The sequence below is a fragment of the Drosophila arizonae genome, chromosome 5 (assembly GCF_054131065.1).
Source record: "Drosophila arizonae isolate 15081-1271.41 chromosome 5, UAZ_ARI_1.0, whole genome shotgun sequence".
In the NCBI taxonomy this organism is placed as follows: Eukaryota; Metazoa; Arthropoda; class Insecta; order Diptera; family Drosophilidae; genus Drosophila; species Drosophila arizonae.
The window spans coordinates 19,163,898-19,191,220 of NC_142925.1; the positions used below are offsets into that span (position 1 = coordinate 19,163,898).

At 41.5% G+C, this 27,323-nt stretch overlaps 2 protein-coding genes across 2 annotated transcripts; one reads left to right on the forward strand and one right to left on the reverse strand.

Moving 5' to 3' along the window:
- Positions 1-263: 263 nt before the first annotated feature.
- On the reverse strand, positions 264-27,129 carry Cpr50Ca (Cuticular protein 50Ca). Its single transcript, XM_089470896.1, has 4 exons — positions 26,368-27,129; positions 21,976-22,065; positions 19,135-21,156; positions 264-657 (listed from the first exon to the last, which is right to left on the reverse strand). The coding sequence occupies exons 1-4, from the start codon at positions 26,383-26,385 to the stop codon at positions 436-438; spliced, it is 2,352 nt and encodes a 783-aa protein (XP_089327022.1). The 5' UTR covers positions 26,386-27,129; the 3' UTR covers positions 264-435.
- Positions 11,545-13,650, forward strand: S-Lap7 (Sperm-Leucylaminopeptidase 7). The gene has a single exon (XM_018011449.2). It carries the CDS (start codon positions 11,773-11,775, stop codon positions 13,345-13,347), a length of 1,575 nt encoding a protein of 524 aa, XP_017866938.1. The 5' UTR covers positions 11,545-11,772; the 3' UTR covers positions 13,348-13,650.
- Positions 27,130-27,323: the final 194 nt, after the last annotated feature.

A 27,323-nucleotide genomic window follows, 5' to 3' on the forward strand; every position in this document is an offset into this window, starting at 1 on the left:
AAAATAAAATGATGGAAATTTAAATGTATTTTTGCATATTATATATTTCGAAATTTACTTAAATTTTATTTTTTTATATTTGATATTAATTACTTTTCAGAATAACAGCCAAAAATATTTATACAAACTAAAATTTTTACTTCTTTAATAATATACACTATTTTCTAAAATTTATTAAAATATGTTTAACAAAGTTAATAAAATGAATTTTGAAAAACATTATATATTAAAATTTAATAGAATATTTGAAATTTAAATTCAAATTAATTTTACATGGTTTTTTAACACAATGTATTTATTTTTATTCATTTTATTTTATTTTTAAAACCTTATGATTTTAACTTAAACAGTAAATTGCACGTTTGCCCAATGTTTTAGCTGTTTGGATTTGTTTTTTCTTGTTTCCTGCCGCTGCGGCTAGATGTGCTCTTGGGCTCAGTGCTTGGCTGTGCCGCTTTCGAAGCTAACGTCCGCATGGAAGCCCGTATCGTCTGCATGATAAATCACGTTCTGGATGCGTCCATCTGGCAATAAAATGTGATATTGACCGCGTGTCACGCCATGCAAATCCCTATTCTGCTTGTGGCCAAAATCGTTGCCGGTATGGAAATCACGTATGCGATAACCGAAGGCATACTTTGAGGCGTACTGATTCAGCTGTAATGAAGAGCAGACGGGGGCACCAGGGCGGGAGGGAAGAGTTTTAGTTTAAGTTAGCTTCAGCTCTTACTCTATATATATGTATATGTATGCATGTATGTTTGGTCTTATGGCTGGCTGATAGGTTCTATTGGCGCAGTTGACAATTCGTGCGCATGCCGAAAAGAGTATGCAAAATGCAAAAATATATTAGGGCAGCTGTCGTCTACAGTGAGGACTGGCAAACAAATGCAACAGCAACAACGATGTCAGCTACAAATATGTAAAATAGTTTAGTGCATAAAAGCCATAGCGAAGTTTTTGTACACTTTAAATATGCGTATATAAATATAGAATTTAGAGATAATATAAAATAGTCTGACAAATTGTAAAAGCAGAATGTATTAATATATATTTATAACACTATATTGTAAATAACAATATATCATAAACATTAAAAATTTAAATAAATTATCTTTATAAATATACAGTATTTAAAAGGAAAATATATTGAAATTAAAATAAACTATTTTTAAAATTATTCGGCATTTAAATGAAAACATTTTAAAATTAAATTAAATTAATAACAATATTCAGTATTTAAAATGAAAAGATGAAATATTTAAAAAAAAAGAAAAAATGCAATATTAAAATGAAAATATAATCTAATTTAAAAAAATATCAAAATTAAAATAATAAATGAAATATGTTTATAACTTTGCTGTAGTTAATAATTGGTATAAGATGATTCTTGCTCTTCTTTTTACAACTTTTGCAGTATACAGCTTACTTTAAAACTAGTCTTTACTTAATCTTATTTCAGAACTACAGTCTTACTACTACAGTCTACTACTAGTTTTTAAAGAAACCTCTTTGTTCTCTATATTTATTTGTGTCAAAGAGTCCTGCAGCAATGCATAGGGCATACAAGAACAAAAGACTCTGAAGTTTCTAAGATTCGCGGCTGGCGGATGGAGCGAGCTGCTGTTTGTGCGTCTCTGTACTTCCGGAGCAGATGTGAGCTCCAGAGGGGGAGCTCGGAGCTGACTGTCATTCACATGACGCTCAGCTATGCATGTGATTGTAAATTGTATTGAGGCAGGCGCCTGCGTAATGAAATTTGCAACAATATATGGAAAACAGTGAATGCGCCAATATCTTCTAACAGACCATGGCACCCGGTCCCAAGTTCCCAGCAGCAGCACATCCCGTTCCCATTTCCATTCCCATTCCCACTCTCATTCCCATTCCCCTATCATTCGCAATCAGCCCATCAGCGTGATTTCATTTCGCATAGATTTGTTTTGTAGATGTCATCCAGAATTTTGGTGTTGCCTTTTTATTGTAAGTACTTCTCTGGTAAACATTTCAAGATGAAATAAAATATTTTGCACAAATGTCGGCATGCGTTATCCTGTTTGTGTGCATCAGTGTGCGTGTGTGTGAGATGCTGTATGTGTGTGCGTTTCCGTTTCCTGTAACTTGGAAATCTCGTTGTCGGCTCGACAATTGTCACAACTTTCGCTACATGTTTTGTGGTTTTTATTGCGTGGGCGTTTTTTGGGGCTGGGAGGTGGGCGTAGCAAACTTTTTGATATGTTAATGAGTTGTAAATTAAGTTTAATTAAGTTACATTGTTGTCGCCAGGCATTTTTCTTGTCAACTGCGGCGAGTGCAAGCAAAACTCTGCATGCCCCAAGCAAAGTTTGCCAAAATTTATGTGTTTTGTAGCATTGTGTAGGAAAGAGAGGGAGAGAGAGTGAGGGAGAGCGAGTGGAGGCAGAGTTTCTCAAGTTGTTCTGGAGTATTTTGTTGTCATTTGTATGCTTCGCTAGGATTAGTCAAACCTTGATTGCAGCTCCAGCAACTGTTCGAGAATGAGCGAAAGCGAAGTTTAGCATCTAAGATACTTCACAGAGCTATAGCTAAGGTTTATAAGGCAGTCTTCTACATTGACGTTGCTGCTTTACTTCCTGCGCTGCCTTGTGAAATTCCTCAAGCGCTTTTTAAATAACTTGAATAACAATAAATAGTTAACTGCTTAGCAAAATTTTTTGCATTTTTCCTTTTCTTCTTTTACAAACTTTATTCTGCGTTTACACAATTAATATTCGCTTATATTTTACTTCAGTTCTTCGCTCCTCTTTCGCGCTTATTCTTGCTCATCTTTAAACCGCAAGCGCATTTATTATAATTAAGAATTTCAACGCTCTAGCAATTTGCCAACATTTGAGCTTAAATTTTTATCGTGCTTCGCTCTTAATGAAATGTAAAAAAATGTTTCTGCAGCTCGCGCATTGTTGTTGCAGTCAGAAGTTTTCAGGCGGCGAGGCACAGAGTGCGACGACTCCTTCATTAACAGCAAAATGTTAATAGATTTTTGACATGCAAAACAGTTTCCGAACCGCACTGCAAGGATCTTTCAAAGCAGCTCCAGTATGGACTTATGAATACCGCGTAAAAGGTTGAAATGAGCGTAACTGACAAGTGAGATCAATGTTATATAAGGTATACTATAAGATAAGATACAAGATATGTAACAGAATAAAAATATTTCAAAAAATTATTATTAAACAAATATTTTTTATAGATGAATTAAAAAAAAAATAAAATAAAATAGTCGTTTAAAAAACTTCAATAAATATACAAAAAATATATAATCTCATACCAAGAGCTCTAGAATTTTCATTACTTTCCAAAAAATAAATTGTTTACAGATTACTTCATTACATTATTCATATCTACTCACAATTAATGTGTATATTCAATATCCTAAAGGGTATATATATATTGACATAGACGATAAACCGCATCGTCAGCGAATATGTAAATATTCTTTGATTTTTTACTGTTCCATTGCCGGCGCAGGAGTCTGGAGCTGGGTCCGGGTGGACAAGCAATTTATTACGAGGTGCTGCAGTCGCAGAATTTCATTACAAATTTGATTTGATTAAATGAACATAATTACAATGCAGATGAAACATGATGAGAGCTGGTCAAACGTCAACCAATCCTCGATGAGTATGAGCCCTATCCGTGGCAGGACTTGACTGTCCTATAAGTACTGGTCAATGTTTGCGTTTCATGACGTGAGCACGGACGTAGGTGACTGGCAGGGGGGAGGGGACGAGGCTGGGTTCTGGGCACGTCGGTAGGAGCGTATGGGAGCCAATGACTAAATCACATCACGTGCCATATTGAAAAAAGGGCTTACGTACACATATTTTTTGTGCCAACTGTAAATCAGCATTCGTTTGATGATGTTGATCAGATCCAAAGCCCAGACAACAGCAGCACCAACAACAACAACAACAATAATGGTGCCGATGACGATGCAATTTTTCTGTGACTGTAAATTGACTTGCCATTAGATGCAGACAAACCGAGCAAGCCATATAGATATATGTAGTATACACATAGATATATATACATATAGATATATATATAGTAATGTCAATGTCAACAGGACAGAGCCAAGCACTTGGTGTGGCTTAAGAAAAATATGACAAACAGTTGGTCTCTCACGGAATTTATTAGAAATTGGCTTTGGCCCCGGCTCGGACATTTCGCAGGCACTTTGCTATAACACATTTTGCATTTAACACGTTCCTCCAAAAGTGCCGGCGAATTGTAAGCCGAGTCGAGTGCAAAATGCAATTTGAGGCCAAAATACGTGAGTTCGTTTAGTTTTGCTCAGTTGAGTGCGGGCGAGCGCACGCACACAGATAGCCAGAGATAGTCACTGAGAGAGACTGAGGGCTCACAGTGGGATATAACTATTTGCCATTCTTTGGACTGTGAATAACGGACAATTATTTGCTGTATTCATTTTAAATAAATGGAAACTATTGAATTTGTTTGGTAATATAAAAATATTTTTTCTATAGTTAAAAATATATTATTTGTATAAAATCAAAAATGAGTTTTATTCATTCAACCGTCTTCACTCCAAATATATATAGATAAGAAAAAATATATAAATAGATAAAATAAAAATATAGATAAATTTTTATAGGAATTTAATATCTGCTGCAAATGGAAAAGTTTTCGACTAGACATTTTATACTTCCTGTTAATATTTTAATTTTCAAGCGATCTACTTTAACGTCAGCTACATTCGATATCAACTCGTATAAAAAGTCACTAATCAAATTGCTTTTAAATAATATAATTTAAATAATAGTAATAATAATAAAAATAAATAAATGAATAAATTAAAATAAATAAATACATAATATAAAATAATAAAATATAAATACATAAAACTAATAAAATAAGATTACAAAAACGAAAAGGTAAAAAATAATATTTACATAAAAATTAAAGTAATTCAAGAAAAGTTTTCTAGCCCTGAAAAATTCGATCGCCATGTAATATATTATAGCAATGTAAAACTATTAACTTAAGCTTGGCGATAAAAATAAGACATAATTGATCACAGCATTAAGAAGCTCTTAATGTTTATTATAAAATCTGAATATATAGAAAATGGGCAAACTAAATTGTAAAAATTTTCTGAAAAGATATCAACTCATTCTATTTCAATGAAGGGCTATATTGATGACATTTTCGTATGCCGTTTTTTAACATTTAGACTTTTATCTATACGCATACCCCAAAGTCCACAATCAATTTGGTAGACATTTAAGCTCTGCTATTTCAGTTTCCCATTGTTTGGCTCCACAGTTCTTTGGGGTCAGCCTAAAAGTATGCTTTGGCAATTGGAAATTGTGACGGCAAGCAGCTTTTGGCTGCGTGCACAACTTTTGGTAAAGCGATATGCAGTCACAACTTGTAGTAGTAGCTCAAGACCGTCCCCCTCGCTATCGCCCACGCCCTGTCTTCCCAGTTGCCAGGCACAGCTCGTAACAAGTTCCATTGCAACTTTTGTAACTAGACGCGTTTATTTATTTTTATTTTTTCGCTCGCACTTTTGTAGCAGAGTGTTTGGAGTGTTTGCTTGACTCCACACTTTATTGCACAGCGAACCAAGCTGAGCAATGCCTTTGACGCACTGCGAGTTATATGGCACTTGGACGCGCTTTGCTTTTTATTTCTTTTGATTCGCATATAATCAGCATTGTTGTTGATTTTCATTATGCACTCTGGATTCGAGCTTCCGTTTCAGTCAGGCCGATAGCCCCACCACCTTCCCTGCCAGCCCTTTCTTTGCCTTCGTTGATGGGCATTTGTTAGCCACTGCGTGGCTCATTAAAATCGTTTGGCCTTTGTTCTGCCTGCGGCTTTTTGCAGCCTGCCCCACTGCCGTTTGCTTTGTGCGGTGCTGTTTGTGGTTAGCTCATTGCCCCTGGCCAGGAACTTAACTCATCTGAGCTCGGCCCAACTCCGCTCAACTCAACTCAAATCAACTCGGTTTCATCATTAGACCGCAAAATCAGCATGTGGCTTTATGATTTATTTTGCTTATCGGCTAATTGAATTTATTGTGATTCAGACAACATTTTCTTTGCTTGGCAGCTTGCGATTCAATTGAAAAAATTTCTAATATTGATTTATGTATATGTAGAAAATTAGCTTGTTCTGAATGTATTATTAATTTATTTTATTTTTATTTTATTATATTTTATTTTTATTTTTATTTTAATGAAAGTTCTTAGGCATAAAAAACATTCTGAGAGGAACCGATTGGGTTAGTTCTTCTATGATTTTATTTGCTATCGAAGTGAAGTCTTTTATTTTTATTTATTTTTTTTAATTTTGTGCTGTATGTGTTGATATGTATGCGAGGCTTGTTATCGCTAAGCACATAATGAGCGTACGTGAATTGAGTGTGCGCATGTGTATGCGAATCTGAAGATTGATTGCATATCGATCTAAATCTCCTAAAGATGTTCGTGAATAGCGCCCGTTAGAAGCGTCAGCGACTATGAAGCAAGGCGTGTCAGATCGAGTGCGAATATGAGTGCGTTGATCTACCTCGATAGAATAAAGTAAGTAGAAGAAAGTTTTTCAATATTAATTTACATCACTTTATTTAATTAATTAATTTTTTTTTTAATTTTTATTTATTATTTATATATATATTATTTTTTTTTTTTTAATTTTTGTCACTTATTAAATGTGTTTTTTCCAAACTTTAATTTTATTTAATTCATTATTTTGACAGTAAAAGATAGGAGAAACGAAAAAGAAAAACTAGTTTAAGCTGTCAAGTCTCCAAGGATATATAAATTTTAGTTTCACAGAGAGCTTTTGTATCTGGTTTCATTTTTGGTATACTTTTAAGACTTAAGTCTATTGTTACTTTGCTTAAAAGAAACTCTCACTGTCTAATAGGTCTTGTAGTTGTCAATGTCTTTGCTTAGTTTCGTTTCGAAATTGCCCACATTTGATGTCGAATTCCCTGGAGCTCTCACTACACACACACGCAGGCACACAGATAGAGCCTTAATACTAATCCGTGTTGGTAACTAACGTTATATCTATAGCAACCTCAGTGCTTCTTTCATTATTCACACAATTCGTTTAAGCGCTGCAAAGCCCCTCGCTCAAACCAATGCCCAAAACCTCAAGGGGCAGCAGAGCGGATGCCACTGAGTCTCTCAATGAGAATTATGGGTGTGTCGATGTGGGTGAGGGTGTGGGTGTGGCTTGGGGTGAGCGTGCAGATGTGAGGAGGCATCAGTGGCAATTGCAGCAGCGGCAAGCTGCATGCTCATTTAAAATTGAACAAGTGTTGGCTTGGTCACACTCAGCAACACTCACTAACACCTACACTCACACACACACACGCAACTGGGGCGGCCACAGGCGCCACAGAAAGCCGGTCGTTGTGGAGTGGACCAAAAAAGCCAGCCAAATCGCATTTAAATGGAAATAAATGTTGTGTCCAAACAATTTACAAAAACCAATTTTACAATGTAATGCGTTCAGAGTTGGCGCATCAGGCAGACAGTGAGTGTATCTGTGTGTGTGTGTGTGCGTGTGCCTGCCCAGTACGTGTTCAACAGCAGGCAATGAAGGTCCTGGCGTTCGCTCTGATGCGATGCTGGTGCGACTCTGGGGCATCTTTTGGCAGCCACTGCCACACGGCAGCCATTGACGCAATTGCCGGCGACATCACAGTCCAAAAGTTTTGCACACAATTATGAGGCTAGGCGCTGATTATGGAACCAGAGTTGCATAGTTCTAGCCGAGTCACAAATATTGCACTGCCAGTGCTAAAAATTTTAAATGCAAGCAACCAACCAACACAAACACACATACACAGTGCACTTCACACACACACAGAGAGAGACAATTTTTATGGCTCGCTTGTTAGCAATTTTCGCCTCAGAGTTATGAGCACTATGAGCGGCGCTCTTTAATGTTAGGGACGCAGCGGCAGGCCAGGGTGGGGCAGGGGGCGGGCGAGGGTTCAACGCTAACCAAAATTGAGTTATCAGTTTGTTGGCTCTGCCAGCAAATGTGCTTGGGCTGATTGCGTGACAGCTGCTGCTCCTGCTGCACAAGAAGTGCAGAGAGAGAGAGAGAGAGAGAGAGAGAGAGAGAGAGAGAGAGAGAGAGAGAGAGAGAGAGAGAGAAAAAAAAGCGTCCAACCAACTGATTTGACAGAGGAGCAGGAAAAATGTCAAACTACGTGATTTTTATGCGAATGTGACTGTCGATACGCAGCCAGAGTGAATGAATGAGCCATAGTGATAGAGAGAGGTGGAGCGAGTGAGAGAGTGAGAGGGAGGGGAGGATGGCTAGGGTACTACTTTTTTATCAGCTACTTCTGCTGCTTTTTTTTTGCAACCGAAATATTAGCCTGCAGTCAGTCGAGTTAGCAGAGTTTTTAGCTGCGGTTTATTCTGTGAGCGAGTGAAGCGAAGCTAATTTAAAGTCAATGTTGGGTTTGGGTCGAACCGTTTTTTCTGGCTACTTGCTAAGTTAATGTCTGAGCTGAGCGGAGAGCCAGGCAAATGATTTGTCAGGGTTTCATTTTGCATGGCACTTGGAGCTAATCCACAAATTGATGAGCAAACGCTGCGACTAACGGGCGGGTCGAGCAATGCCAACTATATAAACTTGGGAGATATTTTCTTAGGATAAGTGTGTACTCCGAGAGTTTTATGGCCAAGTGTTTAGGAAAGTCACTTGAATGTAGCTAAAAAAGTGTGCTAAAACGGTTCATATTTATATTCCTTGCAAACATTAAATGTTAGCTTGAACATTTTGTTTAGCTTTTAGCCAACATTTCGGCTGGCACTTTATTAAGCCATTCAATTGTTCGCCTAAATCCACTTTAACACAGCCTAAAGAGCACCCACACTGGAGAGCATATTAGAAACATATGCTGGCGAATGTGTACCCAAAAACGGGGACCCCAACTCGAACCTCGGCTGGCAAGCAGCTCATAAAGTAGCTGCAACCTTTTTCACTCTGTTATGGGGCAAGTCCCCGAGCTGAAACCTTTTGTCGAGTGCTTCTCAATGCCAAATACCAAACTAAGCAATGCACATATGTTTCCCCTGGCTGGCTCCATTAAATAAAAGTTATGTACCCAGCGCCGAGTCCCCTTGGCTCCGGCCGCTGCCTGACAATCTCTTTTCAACACTTGCACAAATATGTCGCCTCACAATAGGAAAACAAGAGGCGCATAATAAAAATAAAATAAAATAGAATAAAAGAAGCAAAAGGGTTGAAGTAAAAATGGAATTAAAATATGTGAGTTGCTTGCCGGAAAATATTGCACCTGCAGCTGCTGCTCACGCTGGACAGGCTCAAGCAGCAGGCAGGCACACACACACATACACACCAATACCAACATCTACACACAATTTGAGCGGCCATTACCAACCATTTTGACCACAATAAAATGACAAATGCCCGAAAAATCTGGCCATGTTCGCACACGTTGCCAACTGGTTACGGCTACAACTCCTGCTCCTGCTCCTGCTCTTGCTGCTGCTCCGGCTTTTGTGTGTGGCAGATGCTGTCAAACAAGTCCCGTGACGAGCATTGCAACGGCATGTCCACGGCGGGCGGAAGAGCGCGTGTGCTTCAGCCCTAACTTGAGCCTAACAAGTGTCGTTTGGCTGTCAGAGCTGGACAGATGGACAAGCAGACGGACAGACAGACAGGCGAACAGACAGGGCCTGGCAGGCAGGACCTGGCAGCATGCCTTCATGCTCATCAGCCGTAGCCGATTGGGCTGGGGGCAGGGGCGGACCAGTTTTACAAGCAGTCAACGGTGGATGCTAAGCCCGGCATTGACGACAGCCAGGAACAAGGCCCAAAGCCTATTAAAAATCATGCTAAACGGCAGTAAAACAATGTGTGGACTGTCTGCCCAGTTAGGCTTGGGCTTGAGTACGGCGGTTTTTGTGGCACATTCAGCACTCGTTTGCCGCCTGCCTGCACACGGGCGCCCCTCAGTGTTTAATGTGCATTAACGGCAAAGTTATGCAAGTCGCTTTGAGCCAATAAATAAAACTTAATCAGCTTTTGCAGTTGCCAATCGAGAAATTGAAAACGGCAAACTGAAAACTGAAAATCAAATAAAATGACGCGCCAAATGCCAGCAAGTTTCGTTGCTTGGCTCGAAAACAATTTTAAGTCGATTTGCGATGCGAACCGAGCAACTGACAGCTACAACTTCTGCTGCTCGCTGTTGTTGTTGCTGTTGCTGTTGTTGTTGTTATTGCTGCTGCTGCTTGTCGCAGTTGCAGTTGCACTTTTGCCTGTTTATGGCATGTTGGCAACAGCCCCGGCAACTTCTTAGCTGCTTTCTTCGCCATCATCTGTCCCCCAACTTTGCGCTCTGCTGCACTTCTCAGAATGTCAATGGCATACCTTTCAGCTGCCCTGACAGCGCAATAAATATGTCGAAGAGACGGCAAAGCGATACATATTATATATATACTTATTGATAGATAGATAGCAAGTTCATCAAGAACATTTTAGTACAACGATTCAGTTCAAACTGCCTAATAAAAATGATATAATAATAATGGTATATACTAATAAAGTTCAATAATATTAAACATCTCCGATCAGGATATAATAATAACGGTATATAATGATAAAGTTCAATAATATTAAATATCTCCGATCAGGAGTCTGGCTGATCCTCATTTAAGTCCTTCATTTTATAAATTTCTTAAATGCTTAGTCAATGATTTCATTTACTTTTTCAAGTAACTGAAACTTAAATTTAATATTAAAATTTTAAAATCTAAAATCTAATAAGAATATTTATTATTTTTATTTTTTATTTGTTATTTATATTGTCAGACAATCTAACACTAGAGTTGAATATTAAAAATGTATATTAATTTTCATTCAATGGAATATATTTTACTATTTTTATCATTTTAATATAATATAATCTGATTTTTTTTTTAGAGAATTCGGAATTGTTTCGGCAATGTTAATTTCCCCATTTTTCAAGTAATTTGCTTAAAATGTACTATAAATAATTTTTTAATTTTCCATTCTTAATACGTATCTTAATTATTATTTCTTTAGTTTCAAGCAAGTTCTGACAAGAATTAAATATTACGAATTTCTATACATTTTCTTCTAAACCAAAGGACTTCTAGCGAAATGTTTATTATTAAATTTCATTCAATATTTTAAACGTTTTCAATTTGTCTGCCATTTTATATAAAGCTGAAATGTTAAAAGAAAAGAAAGGTTTCTTTCCATGTTTCAAGCTGAAATTTAATTTCTTTCCTAATGAATGTATAAGATATTCTTAATATTTTTAAATTCAATAAAATCTCTAATTTTATTTTCCTAATATTTTACTTCTTCAACTTTAAACACTTAAAAGAAAAAACCGAATAATTCTCCCCTAATTTAAGAAGATTATTATCTACGAAGAAAACCCTAGTTGGAACTTAGATTTGAAATGTTGAGATCATGTTATCCATGAACAACATTAATTCGTCAGAGTCGCTTTGATTTGGGGGCTACAGTTATTTGATTTTCAGATGTGTTTTTGTTACTGGCCTGCACAGAACAGACTTCGACCTAATAATAAAAACAGAAAAAACCCAAAAAAAAGCCAAAATTTATTTTGTGAAATAAAAAATTTGTTTTTTGCTACACCTATTTGTGCCGCAATAATAGTTGAATATTTTAAAATTCCATTCGAAATTTTTCGTTTCATAAATTATCCTCAAGATGAAGCAGATGAATCGTAAGTTCATACGAAACGTTCTCACCTTGCAGCGGGCCACTCGCCTGATGAATCTCCGCTTTGCATGTGACAGTGCCGGAGGCGGTGGCGGTAAGGGCCTGGTGGTTGGCATCTACATGAAGGAGGGCGACAAGGATCCAAAGTTTACGCCGTCCGGCGAGAAGTTCAATGACCGCACCAACGGCAAGCTGAGGCAGCTCGTCTGCGAGACGAAGGTGGATGGTCGGCTGGGGCGTGGCCGTGTGTTCAACAATATTGATAACGACTTTACCTCTGTGGCCGTGGTGGGCGTGGGTCTGGAAGGCGTCGGCTTCAATGAGCTGGAGATGCTGGACGAGGGCATGGAGAATGTGCGCGTAGCCGCCGGCGTCGGTGCACGATCCCTGCAGCATCAGGACTGCAACCTTATCTCAGTGGATGGTATGGACTATGCAGAGCAGGCGGCAGAGGGCGCCACCCTCGGCGTTTATCGATTCTCCGATAACTTGCACAAGAAGAATCGAATGGTCGTGCCGCGCCTGGACCTGTACGACTCGAGCGACATGGACGGCTGGACGCGTGGCGTATTCAAGGCCGAGTCCCAGAACCTGGCCCGACGCCTCTCCGACGCGCCGGCCAATTGCATGACGCCCACCATGTTCGCCCAGGCCACCGTGGATGCGCTCTGTCCGTGCGGCATCACCGTCGAGGTGCGCACCATGGACTGGATCGAAATGCAGCGCATGCATGCCTTCCTCATGATTGCCAAGGGCAGCTGCGAGCCCCCCGTGCTACTGGAGATCAGCTACTGTGGCACCTCGCCCGAGGACAAGCCGATCCTGTTTGTCGGCAAGGGCATCACATTCAACTCCGGTGGCATCAATCTGCGACCCTGCACGTATATGGATGAATACCGGGGCAGCATGTCTGCGGCCGCTGCGATCATTGGCATGATGCGTTGCGTTGCTGCACTCTCGCTGCCAATAAACGTCACCTGCGTCATACCCCTGTGCGAGAACATGCCATCGGGCATGTCGGTGAAGCCCGGCGATGTGGTCACCATGCTGAATGCTCGATCGATGGCCATCCGGGATGTGGACAAGGCCGGTGTCGTTGTGATGGCCGATCCCCTCATCTACGGCCAGGTCTCCTACAAGCCGCGCCTCGTCGTCGACGTCGCCACACTTGGCATGGGCGTGAAGAACGCCTACGGCGGCGGTGCGTCCGGCATTTTCTCCAACTCGCACTACGTGTGGAAGCAGTTCCAGCGCGCCGGATCCCTGACGGGCGATCGCCTGTGGCGCATGCCCCTCTGGCAGTACTACAAGAAGCAGGTAACCGACGAAACTGGCTACGATCTGAGCAACGATGGCCGCGGTCTGGCCAGCTCCTGCCTGGCAGCCGCCATTCTCCATGAGCTGGTGCCCTGTGCCGATTGGGCCCACATCGACACCCGCGGCACTGGCCTGCTGACCATGTACGGCATCATACCCTATCTGACGGCGCGCTACATGACCGGACGCCCCACGAGAACCCTGGTGCAGTTCGTTTACCAGATGGCATGTCCCGAAGTCAAGTAGAATGTCGATCATTGTGTTCGTGGTGGTTATGTTCATTTGTTTTGAAGTTGAGAAGTGAAGATTAATAGCGTTAATTCTGTATAAAAAGCTCTCATGGCCTTGAAAGAAAGACGAAATTTTGTGTGTAATTCTGGCGTCATGGTTCCCTGCAGCGCGGCATATTTCGCATTTACTATTTTCTACTCAAGATACTTTGTACGAATCGATAGTGGTTGTCGAATATGCATCTCAAAGATACTACATCAAGTTATATAGAAAGAACACACATTGTAAATAAAGAAAAGAAAATGACTTAAGATTAAATGCAGTCAGCGTCGTGCCGCAAACACGGCGCGAAACTTGCTACTTCAAAAAGAAGAGAAAAAGATAAAGGTATTTTCATTCAGTCCAGACGAGACACATAAAAGGGAAACAAGAACATTGCAGGCGGGTGCTACCGACGGCAAAATACTCATTTAGAGTAAATGCTGGGGAATTTTAGTGTTCAGATTGAGTATATAATTTATAGTATATAATATGAGGGTGTATATAATTTATATACTTATACATAATCAAAGATCTGTCTAAAATCGTAACGTTTCAGTACATTGCCTTTAAGATTTCAGCAGATACAATTTAATTCGATTTTCCACGCCCCCAATGGGCGTAAATATATCCGGTATATCTTGTTGATCTTGCTTGATCAAAGCGAGTAGATATTCCAAGTTTAACTCTAGCTATTCAACTAAAATGATTTTTGTAAAATGCATATATCCATTTGGGGATTATGGGGATATTTTGTACGACTTATATAAACAGTTAGTTATATAAACAGTTAGTATTCCGAATTTCACGTTACTAACTGCAACACTTTGTATTCATGCAGACAGACGGATGTACGAACATTGTATAAAACCAATATACTCATTGCACTTTCGCGAATGAGTATACAAAAAAAATAAAAATAAAAAAATAAAAAATAATAAAAAAATGAGCAGATAAAAATAAGAAATGTCTATAAAGAAAGTAGAAGCCAAGCGCAAGTTCCGCTGCTAGCCGAGGCGTGGCTTTGGCCTAAAAATTTGCTAAAAACGTTCGCAAAGAAATCCAAAAGGAGTACGCACTCAGGCCGCACCGCCCCCTCACTACTCCCAGTATGTCTCTCTGTATCAATTGGGTTCGGTTTGTCGGCGGGGACAGACAATGGCACAATCTGTAGACTGCAGTCTGCTTGCAGACGCATCGTAATGAAAGACGAAGCCGTTTGCATTGCTTTTGTGGCCGCAGCCAGGTGGCAGACGATGAGGAGGATTTTTTTTTTTTTTTTTTTTTTTGTTTGTATATATATTTTAAGCGCTGAATCTGTACAATGCAAGTTTAGTACCTTAACAACACAATTAGAATTTTTATATAACACCTAACCTTCTGATGTATTCAGGAGGACTTACAAATATATATTTACAAGTATCCCTAAACGACTTATCTCATATTTTTGGCAAAACCCAAGCGTTTTAATCGCCTTAGTGGTCTCGCAGGAAGCAATCTTCTCGCTAGTCTGCTCCGGTGTCTAGCCAGTCTGTCACTATATCGGCTAGTGTGTCTCCCAATCTGTTCCTCCACAGTAAACAGTTTCAAATCTCGATGTAGAGTTGAGCCGCGCACATACCATGGGCAGTTTGTAATTTGCCGCAATACACGATTTTGCAGGACCTGTATGCGTTTATAGTTTGATTTTGCGCATATTCCCCAAATCTGCACACCGTAGAGCCAAATTGGGGCTACACAGTGGACATAAACCGCTCTCTTAGCTCTGAGTGACATGGTGCTGCGTCTGTTGAGCAGCCACCGCAGTTGTTGCATGCGTTGCCCACATCTCCTAGCCACTGCCTTAAGATGAGGACCAAATGTTAGACGCTTGTCAAGGGTGATGCCAAGGTACTTTGCCTGCGAAGGTTGATTAAGTGTTTCGCCATCTAAACGTATAGGCGGGGTGTGGCTGATGAAGGTTTTTAGGGTGAAGCAAGTGTTGGTGGTCTTGCGTGGGTTAATCTTCATGTTCCATCTTTTGCACCATGCTACTAGTGTGTTTAGGTAGCTCTCCACTCCATTCGCAGCCTCAGTGGGACATTTTGAGCTGTAGAGCACCGCTATATCGTCTGCGTAAGTAGCGAGAAGGGCTTTGCCAGGATTCTCCATGTGGCGCACGCTAGGGGAGGGTAGGTCGGCCGTGTAAATGGAGTAAAGCAGCGGCCCTAATACGCTGCCCTGAGGAACTCCAGCTCTCATTTGGCAAGGAGTCGAGTATGTGTTCCGTACTCTGACAATAAATTGCCGACCCTCCAGATACGATCGTAGAATCCCGAAGTAAGGTGCTGGGAAGAGGTTTTTGATTTTGCTGAGAAGCCCTGTATGCCAGACCCTATCAAATGCTTGCTGCATATCGACAAAAACTGCGTTGCAGTATTCCATGTCATCAAATGCCTGAAGGATGTGCCTCGTCAACCGGTGAACCTGCTCCACAGTTCCGTGTCCTTCTCTAAAGCCAAACTGATGGTCCGGTAAGATATGACGTTCACTGATGATATTGCCAAGTCGATTGGCAATAAGTCTCTCCCATACTTTGGAAAGTGACGACAGCAGACTTATTGGGCGGTACGATTCTGGGTCATCCTCTGGCTTTCCTGGTTTGTGGATCATTACAATCGCTGCCATCTTCCATTGCTTAGGAAAGAATTCCACCCTCAACATAGCATTAAATATTAAAGCTATGAAGATGATCGCCCGAGTAGGGAGGGCTTTTAGCGTTGCATTGCTCAGTCTGTCATAACCAGGTGCTTTCTTATTCGGCAAGGACTTTATGACTTCAGCAATTTCCTCAACCCTAACTGCCCTAATGGGTAAGGACATTTGTAGAGGTGTCTGTAGACTATCAGTGGTCTCTTCGATCTGATCAGCAGTGGCAAATTCATAGGGTGTGAACCTGGCTTCTAGATGCTTCGCAAACGAATTCGCTTGCTCCTCTTCGTTCTTAGCTAGATCACCGCTAGGACACCGGATTGGTACCTGCCTAAACGGTTGTCTCTTAAGTGACTTGGTACACTTCCAAAGCGAGTATCCAGCATCAACTGTATAATCCAAAGAAGCCAGCTTCTGCTCAAAGAAGTTGCTTCGAAGTTCTCTCAATACATTTCGTAGTTGCCTAGCAGCCCGGTTCCATAAGATTCGGTCCCATGGGTCCTGCGTTCTGATTGCGCGTCTACGAAGTCTTCTTTTTTGCAACAAAAGATCCCTGGCCTCTCTTGTTAGTCGAATTCCATAGTTGGAACCTATCTGGGGCTCAGAAGGTGTTGATGCAGCAGCAGCCGTATAAATGCTCTCAGTGAAGCTATTGACAGCCATCTCAATATCTTCACCAGAGTTTAGAGTAGTGTTTAGCTGAATCGAGCTCTCTAAATGTTGCCTAAAGACGAGCAGGTTTGTGTGTCTGGTTATTAGAGAGCGATTTGCGTTAACGTTTATGCCTTCTGTCTCAATATTAATGACTAAAGCCAGATGATCCGAGTCCAGATCCCAGCTCTGAGTTATGCTTACTCGAAAATCCGGTATTCCATGATACAGGGCAAAGTCTATGCAGGACGGTGTGTGGTGAAGCACATATGGATACCTGGTTGGCGATCCAGTAGCAAGGATCCTAGAGCCAGTAACGGAGATGGCTTCTGCTAGTTCGCGTCCCCTCGGTGAGTTGTATGTGTCTCCCCACAACCAATGGCGGGCATTCCAATCGCCACCAACTAAATACCTTTGGCCGCAAGCACGAAGTGTGTTGATGAAATGCATTTCGTCAATCCTCACCCTTGGTGGGCAGTAAATAGCGCTGAACTCCACGTCTCCCAGGGCCGTAGCTACTTTTACAGATGACATTTGTATGTTACGGGTTTCAGTGACTCTTTGAGGAAAATGGCGAAGAGCTGTCCTGACCAATACCGCCACTCCGCCAACGCTGTTATTATTTCGTGATGGTCTGAAAGCTGGGTAGCAGGCATATCCATATATTTTTATAGTGTCTCCACGCTTCATCCTGATCTCCGTTAAAAGAAGAATGTCGACGCTGTTGTTGTGTGCGAAGAGTTCAATTTCTTTAGCTTTTGTTGAAATGCCGTTAGCATTCCAGATAAGAACTTTTAGTGGATTCATTTCGTTTGTGTTTGGGCTAACGACATTGAAAATGCTTGTCGAACTTGAAAATTATTCGATTAAGTGCATTACCGGCGAGACATGGATCGGCAATCAAACTGAATTGCGCACAGTGCCCAGACCCATACGCACAGCACCTCCCCCTTCCCCCAGGCACCAGCTTTGTGCTTTGGAAGGAGGAGGGAGGGAAGCTATGCTGCAGGCGCTTCATTGTTGTGACTGCGACATTGTCGTGTCTGGGGAGTTGTTGTTGTTGTTGTTCTTGTTGTTGTTGCTGCAGCCAGTTGTTGCTCGGGCAGTTCGCCTTATTTATGTTGATTGTGTTTTTGCCTATGCCAATCAATGGAGCACACTTTCGGGCGCGTTAAGCCTTTGTGGCGCGCCCCAAGGTATGCTTTAATTTAATGCATTGTCATTGGCAGAAAGGCCGCCAAGTTGAGAAGTTGAGCGAGCAAGCAATAACGGGGGAATTTCTGAAATCGATTTCCATTCCATTCCATTTTCATGTTAATTTTTATGCCTTCTGCATTCCATTAAATTGCACAGAGACCGAGCGAGAGAGAGAGAGAGAGAGAGAGCTTTCGAATATACTTTGCTGGTGCCTGTGACAGGCTTAAGAGATTACAAGAGTCCTCATAGAGCTTATATATTTATTTAAGTGATATGAGCAACACGCATAACGAATAGAAGCTATGAAACGTAGAATCACGTTTACCCAGGAGTCTTTCCAACTTATTGAAAATGGGGAAAGTCAGGGTACAGCGATAAATATAATAAAATGTGTCTTACTGGCAGAAAAAGGAGACGTTGATAGATTCCTATAATTTACCAGGCGCATATCAAGTTTGTTTAAAAATATCATAATATAAATACTAATACTAGTGTTACTCTTATAATAGTCTATACAATTATATTCTACTAGTATATAAATATATAGATATACTAATATGTAACATATTAATTATTTTATTTTTTTCATTAATCCCATTTAATGTTAGCGATTTCAAAATTTATTTCTAAATTGTCTCGTTTATCATAGTAATTAAAATATCTGGTAACAGCTTAGCATTCAGATTAATTTGTTGTATTTTAGACAATTTTGAATTATGTCATAATTTACTAAGAAATATTTTGGTGAGCGGGTTGAACATTTTTAATATATTTAAAAATTGAAGTTCATTAACAATTATAACCTATATGTTAATGAGTTTGCAAGTTTTTTTAAATTGGTAAATATGTAAAACGTTATATAGATGATAATTGGAAATTTCATTAGTCTATTAATTAATACAGAAGTTATTAAAAAAGTCTTTGAGCACTTGTCAATAGCAATAGTATGAAGCGATTAGGTTTTTTCCTATAAATATGCACACATACATAAATAAATTCAAATTTGTGCATTATATCATATTCATAGAATGACAATAAGAGTGAGTATTGGAATGATTTGCTTCCTATTGAGTGCTTTAGTTATTCTCTCGGTAGTCCCTTGGACATTATCATATTTTTTGATTATTTGCTTTTAAATTAAATTTAATTTTTAAAAGTTTTATTTCTTCAGCTCTGCCTTTAAAAGCGTAGTATACCCATTACATAAATCACTCTAGCACTCACCGCTTTGTCGTCTTGGTGGTGCACGTAGTGCACTCCGTTGGCCATCTGCTCGGCCTCTGGCTGAGCTGGCAGAGATGTGGCCAGGCCGGCCTGCGGGTGGTGCACAATGTGTGCGATTGTGGTCACGGGCTGCTCGTCGCGGATGCCTTCGTAGCCGTGCGAGAGGCCGTGGCCGTGGCCGGGGTTGAAGTCAATGAAGGAGCTGGCCGTGTGCACCTTGCTGGCAGCGATGCTCGATACGAGGGGCAGCTGCTTGACATCATTGTTGCCCGGCTCCACAATGGGCACATACTGCTTGGTCTTGGCCATGCCAATCAGGCGACCTGGCTGAACGCCCAGCGAGCCGTGCTCTGCTACGGACAGAGCTGGAGCTGGCGCCGCTTGCTGCTGCTGTTGAGCCTGTCCGGGATGGAAGAGTATGGGCGCAGTGCTGTCCTGGGGGCGGGGATCCGCTGCAAGCAGCTGTTTGGGCTGACGCTGCAGCTTGGCCTGCATCTCCTTGGCCAGCAGGTAGGTGAGGCCGTGGATTTGATCGTCGGGCGACTTGCCAATCAGCGTCGACAGCTCCCGAAACTCGGCCGATTGCTTGTAGTGCTCCTTAACGCTATCCGCGGGTGCCAGGTACTCGATCTTGATGAGCGGCGACGTGGCGTGGCTTGGCTCTGCCTGAATCTCATAGTTGTACTGCTCAATGGGTCGGCCATAGATGGGGCTGGACTCCACCTGCAGCGGGTCTGGCTTCGACGGTCGGAACTGTGGCTCCGCCACACTGGTGGCCACGTGCTGCAGCTGCGCCTCGGCAGCCGGCTGAGGCACCTCCGCGCTGTACGTGTGATGCACCTGCTCCACCGGCGCCTGCTCCTGCACCACAATGGGCTGTGCTATCGAGGGCGCGGCATAGCTGGGCTTATAGACGTATCGCAGCTGCTCCACAACGGGCACGGGCTGTATGTGCACCTGCACCTGTGGCAACTGCGACACCTGAGACACCTGTGGCTCCGCCTGCTTGGCGGCCACATACTTGATGTAGGCTGCGGGCTTGGGCACATAGGAGACGGTCTTGGCCTTGTAGTGCTCGTAGTCGATCTTCTGGGGCGTCAGGTACTTGATGTACGCCTTGCCCCCATTGCCATCCTTAATCAGGTGCGAGATGACCTTCTGCACCTCGTGCGGCAGGGCACTCAGGGACTTCTTCGTCTTGAGGTGGCTGACAGGCGCCTCCTTGTAGATGTACATGCGCTTCGACTCGGCTGTCGCCTCCCCCGACATCACCAGGTTATCGTCCACTCGCGTCTGCTGCGTGCTGGGCATGTGCATTTGGCTTTGATTCGCCGGCATCGCTTGGGTCTCCATGCTCAGCAAGCCGGACAGCTGCTTCCCGCTGCGCTGCAGTGCGGCTGGGAGCGATGTCTTTGCATCTGACAGCTCGAACTTGAGCACCTGCAGCGGGGCTGAGCGCTTGGAGCGCTTTGGCTTGCGCACCTGCTTGCGTTGGGATTTCGCTGCTGGCTTCTCTGCTGCTGCGGCAGCTGGCTGCCGTTGCACATCCAAAGCTCTACCGCGGCTAATCAGCTGAGCGGTGATTGTGTCCGGCTCCCGTGCATCCGAGGCCTCGAAGGGTATCATTTGCACCTTAAAGTTGGCCGGCTGCCGATGTCCTGCCGATCGCCTCGACCGACGGGGCTTACGTGATTTCTTGTTGTTAGCTGCGTTGCTAGCGGGCGGCTTTGTGGTGCTGCTGGTGGGTTGAGTGGGTGCCTTGAGCGAGCGATCCCGATGCTGGCGCACAAGCTCTTTCACCTCCTGGCTGGGCTCCACTGCGTCGCTCAGCTCAAAGCGCAGCATGCGCGGCGCCGTCGGCAGCTGACGCTCCTCGCGCTTGGGGCGGGAGTGCGCCAGCAGGGCGGGGCTCGCTGGCTGCTCGTTGTACTGATTGAAGGCGGCCAGGTAGCTGTCGTCCATTGGGTTGTCTATGTGACGCATGCTGCGCAAGTTGCGCTGATCAAAGTAACGCTGCATATCCTGGCGAAAGGATAAAAGCAAATTGTTTACTAAATATTCACTAAGAAGAATCAAATATTTAAAAATTAAATATGCCTAACAATTAATAATCTTAGATAATTGATAATCTTAAAAAAAAATAATATTAGACAAAAACGTGCATTATTTGATGTTATTAATTCTAATTAGAGATTAAATAAAATGAATATGTTGTTATTATTGATATTGATATTTATATTGTATTAAAAGAAAAATACTCCTATTAAATTTATGAACATTAATTTTTTTAAGCAAACAAATCAATATGCAAGTTTAAATATATGGAATTTATGTAAAAAAAATTTATATATATCTTATAATATAATATTGTAGAGTACAGTATAATATAAAATAACATATAATGTAATATAATAACATAAAATAATAATATATCTCAAATATTTTAATGATTTTCAAATTGCTTTAAATTCTAATCTCTAATATTTATTTACTTATTAAAGATTAGAATTAATATAAAATTTAAGGTAACCTAAAAGTTAAGCACTAATAATAATAACTAGTCCATCCGATTTATATAATATAAAGGTGCTGGCATATTAAATATAGATCAATTTACAGATGGAATTCATAGAGCACTGTGAAATATCAATTAACAAAGTTAATCAAGCATTCCAAAAGCATTCAAGAGCAACTCATCAGCAGTATATAATAACTATCAAGGCAATATATATTCTATATATTTTTAAGCAATACATATATTAAATTACATAAATTCGCAAAATTATTTTATAACTAGCCAATACTTAATTATATATGTGTTAAATCATAGCTCAGTCTTACCTCATAGCTGGCAAATGTGTCGAGGGAGGGAAAACGCTGCCAGTTTTCTGTGGGTGCAGCCGAAGATAAACTCAGGGCGAGCAGCAGCATCTGAAACAGTGAACGAGAGAGAGAGAGAGAGAGAGAGGGAGATAGAGGGGGAGTTATTGTTAACATGGCTAACAAATTGATTAGCTGGAAATGTTGTTGGCATTCAACTTGAGAGATCAAATAACTTAGCTGTGCCTTCGCACTGGCCGTTTATGCATGCTATATATTTATACAATATTTGAGCTGAGCCCATGAATAATAAATCAAATAAGCTGTTCAGCTGCACTGTCCGGCAGTCTGGCTGTTCGTCTGTCTGTGTGGCACTTTCACTTTCGACCATGCCACAATGCCTGCCACATTTGGACGGAAGCTGCTGCAACAACAGCCAGTCGACACTTGATTCTCGGCTGCACCAAACTCGTTGCGCACGCGCTGTCCGAGTTGAACGTTTAGCGGTTCATTTGCTTCCGCGGGGTGCCCAGGTGCCCAGTCGCCCGATGGCCCCCTCTGCCCGCCCAGTCGACCGATCTGTCGCGCCAGCCTGTCTGGCTATTGGCATGCCCATTCATGTGTCTGGTTCCACTTTCACATCCAGCAGCTTTGAACTTGTGTCGCGGCTCAGCTTGGCTTGGCTTGGCTTGACTTGGCTTTTATGGTCATTAAACTTATTCGAGTGCGGATTGTGGATTTTGAGCATGGTCAGCATTAAATTGCATTGCCTAACTCTTGGTTTATACAAGGCCAATTATGGTATCGCCTCTCTGTCTCTCCGCTTATGCAATCTCGGCCAAGCAGCCACTGGGACTTATTAAGTGATATTTAGTGGGAGCACTTGAATGATAATGTAGTAATATATAGAAATGGATATGTGATTCCAGGAGGAGCTTTTTATAACAATATTCTATAATGATATACTACATCTTGCAATATTTGTAGTTGAATCATAATAAAGAAGTATTAAGAAAAGAAAAGTTTTTTTCTTTTTTATCATAATCATTTTAGTAATTGTTTCTTCTGTCTACTTCAGTTGATTCGGTTGCATATTGAAAATATTACTGTTCTATAAATAAATTGATTAAAGTGTTAAGACTCATTTAAAATGTGAGAAAATTACTTGATAATATATAGACAAATTTGAAACATTCAAAAATAATTTAATTTACAATAATCTGAGACTAAAAGCTATTTGTAATTTTCAATAACCTTATATCAACATAATTTAATTGAAGGATTTTTGGTTGAAATACACCTGTCTGATTCAGTTTGTCACGCCCGCAATATCATTAAAAATGCCAGTTGCACTGCACATCAGTTGATTAAAACGTAAAGCATTTTATTCGCTGACTCACTCAGAATGCGACTTTATGAGTATTTTGCGGCGCAGCTTGGCCTTGCCGCATAGTCAATGGCCATTTAACTAAGCTCCGCGATCCAAATCCAAATGAACTGTCAACAGTCGTTAAAAATGCAACCGCGTAAACATTTAACGGCCGTTAAAGCTGCGCCTGAGTGAATTTTTATGAACTTGCCAAGCACAGCGCCTCCACAGCAGGAGTAGCTGGAGTAGCAGGAGTAGGTGGAGCAGCAGCGGCAGTGATCCCTTCCTTTGCCCCGCTCAGCTCTGGCTCATGAATAAGCCTCTAATGCGCCTACCTGGGGCAGCCAACTTGTCCTGGGCTCCACTTGCTGCCGAGCAGTGCACTCGTTATCCTTCCAGCTGCTGTCAGCGGGCCAGCCCTTTGGCCACTCCCCCCCTTGGACATAAAATTTTATGTGCTTTCTATTTAACACTTTGGCGCTAGCTATAACTGGTCTAGGGGGCGCCAGCAGGAGCGGTGGGCGTGAAATGGATATTCGCTTCGCGTTTGGGGCACGCGCGAATAACTTTAAAATTCAATGGAAAACTACAATAAAAAAAAAAATACTGTTGCCATTCTCTCTTTTTTGTGTGTGTGCTCTGTTGTTGTTGTTATTGTTTTGGCCAAGTAATTGTTGTTTCACTCTGCAGCTTTTACGACTGTGAAAACTAGTTAAACATTTTTATGACCCCCAGGAGCGACAACAAAAGATTGTCAACATCTCTGCTCAGCTATGAAAAAACTTAATTTTTTTTTCAAATGTTTCCATCCTGTTTCAATAAAAAGAAATCTTAGATTTTGTAAATTAAATCAAAGACAATCTGAATGTTTAGTATTAAAATTTACTAAATTTAGTAGAGACTAAATTTTGTTCTGTTCAAAGTTTTAGATTTTCTCAGGAAGCTTGAGCCTGACTTGAATTTGAATGCAGTTCACTCTTGTTTTAGTTTTTGTTGTTTGCCTATTGCAATTTCTTTACTTTTTATACCCTGAACCCATTGAAAATGGGAAATCAGGGTATAATGGTTTTGTGAAAAAGTATGTAACGGGCAGAAGGAGGCGTGGCAGACCCCACAAAGTATATATATTCTTGATCAGCGTGACGAGCTGAGTCGATATAGCCCTGTCCGTCTGTCCGTCCGTCCGTCCGTCCGTCCGTCCGTATGAGTGCGTCGATCTCAGAAGTTATAAGAGCTAGAGAGCTGAAATTTGGCATGCATACTCGTGTGTACCATACGCAGTACGAGTTTGCTTTATTTTTTCGATAAATTGTCCGATAACTTTTTTATCGAGAATAATCGAAAAATTGATTTTGTTTTTTTAGCCTAACTTGAACATTTTTAGACCTGGAGTCTTCAAATTTGTGTTGTATATAAAGTTAATCGATACAAAGATTTTGTAATTTACAGATTTTGGATACCACGCCCCCTTCTCCCCCAATTTGTAAAAAACGCATTTCAAGTACTAGAGACTTGTGCTTTGGAATGTACACACATATTTACCATATGATTACACTCTGAAAGTTTCATTAAGATCATATGTTTACAAAAGAAATTATTCGACAAATAAATTCTCATAATATTGACCACACTTCAGCGCAGCCCAAGCGCAGTCGCTGCTTACTGCGCAGTTAGCAGAGCGCAGGCTTATGCGTGCGTGTGGATGCATCTGTATGTATGTGTGCATAAGAGAAGTGCAGAATGATTAGAATATCTTACTTTTTTTTTTTTTTTTTTTTTACTGAAAAATAAAACAACTCGAAACGCGTGCAGGCGTTTTCATTAACTTGTTGTTGCAATTGTTTTTGCTGGCGTAATTTCACTTGCAAATTGTTTGCTGTTTTTACTGCTGCTGCTGCGGCCAACAAGGCGGAAAAACGTTGCAAGACAGTTAAAGAAATTGGGCCAGGCAAAAGGCAAAACTTGGCTAATTGTGGCTGGCTGCCCGAGTGGGGAGAAGGGCAAGAGGAGTGCCAGGGGGCGGGGCCCTGCTGCAGTAGCTAGTCCAGAGCTTGCCAATGCCTCGCTGGGCACTCTGAACCAGTTTTTCACTGTGCTCTTTTTCCGCTTCCATAGCATGTTTGCATAGGAGCTCGTAGCGAAAAACCAAAGTCAAGTTCAATGCACATAAAAGGCCGTTGGAGATGGAGCAGCTGGGACTGGGGCTGGGGCTGCGGGGGCAATTGTATTTGTCTCAGTCCTGCCTAGTGCTGAAAGTCAGGCCACAAGGAAATGCGCTGCGAGAAAATGCACAAAAGAAATGTGAAAATTGCCGCAAAGTTTCCATCCATTTAAATTGCAAATTTCCAGTTTCGATTGCAATTGGCAAAATGTATTTTTTTTTTTTGCACTTGTTTTTGCCGGGGAAGTGGGTGTGCTATTCGGATTCGGACCGTCTGTGGTTAGATAACCGTAAACATTTTTATGAACGGCGGCCGAGGTCGTAAAAGCAAATGCCACAGGAGCGAGTCGACTCGACTCGACTCGTATGAATGGAACGAAATGGAAAGCATTTCGACTATTTGTTTTATGATTTTACAGCCCGTAATTAAATGGCTGTGGCCCATGCAGGGGCTAAGCTAGCAGAGCAAAAACCTGCAGAAATATGGCCAATTGTTTTTCCGGCTAATTGCAGTTCAAGTGGCTCAACGAAAAATCGGAAAAGTATATTTATATACGCATATATAAATTATGCAGAGTGGTCAGACGTATGGAACATCAGCTTCCGCTGCTTCAATCAGCAGTCGTGGAAAACTGTAGCGCTGAGGCGGAAAAGCGCATCATCTGCAGTTTTTCATCTTCTGCATTTTCCGCCCACACCTGACAATGGGCCATTGAGGCGTTTAATGGAAAAAAAATCATTGGACAGTTGATTTTTCGGACGCCATGTCCTTTTCATGCCTCGACTGCCACGCCCCCGACTCTGCCCCCACTCGCTCATCTGGCATCTGGCATTCATGCATGCACGTACATTACAATATCTCCGGCTGACCCCTCGCACTTACCAAGCAGACGAGAGCCATTCTCCTTGCGGGCGTCTGACTGTCGTCGGAAGTGTGACAAATGAGGCGTCAGGCTGGCAGCTTGTGGCAACTTAATTTGCAACGTTGCTCAGCCTCGTGTTAAGCCGCTTCCCACTGACTCACGGTTAATGTAAATTTTAATAAGTCCTTAAAGCAGGTGTCGGCCACTCAGTCACTCCGCTCGAGCAAATAGACAATTTATATTCGATTTGTATGCAAAGTGTGCGAAATGCGTGAATTGTTTTTATTTAAATATATATATTTCAGTTTACACTTGTAGCACTTTACTATAATTGTAATTTGATTCGATTCGTTAAGTAAATATTGCATTTATGTTATATTCTTGTCTTTGCTGCACAATCGTTGTCCTTGGGTTTTCCGTCTGGCGTCACTTCACCAAATTTATTATGAAATTTTTGCAAAATAATTCCTGTACATTCGCTTTGGCCGGCATTCGGGGTAAAAAAACACAAAAGTTTGTCTATTTAATTTAACTTTAGCTTGGCGCTTTGTTTAAACTTGGTCCGTACCAAGTCGACTCTGGCGTCGTTCGTTTCTCATTTATTTAATGCGACTTTTAATTTGAGTTGAGTTTTCTTTTGTTTACTTGCGACGCTAGAGGAAAACCGCACGCTTGCGCGCTGCTGCAGCAACTGTGCCTCGAATTTTCGCGCCACTTCAGTTTTGTGTGTGTTGGCTGACTCGCAATTTTCACAAAGATCCCCCAGCCAGTTTTTCCGTTATTCCAAATGCCGTCGTTGTCGCTGTTGCAGTTGTCGTTGCAGCAGTTGTTGTTGTTGTTGCTGCAGTTGCTGTAGTTGGTGTGTGGCTCTTGCATTTTTCATTAATTTTTCTTTCCATTTCTTTCTTTTTTTTTTAGGAGTTTAAGAAGAGGGCATAATTAAATAGTGATGAGATTTGGCATTCAAACTAGCATT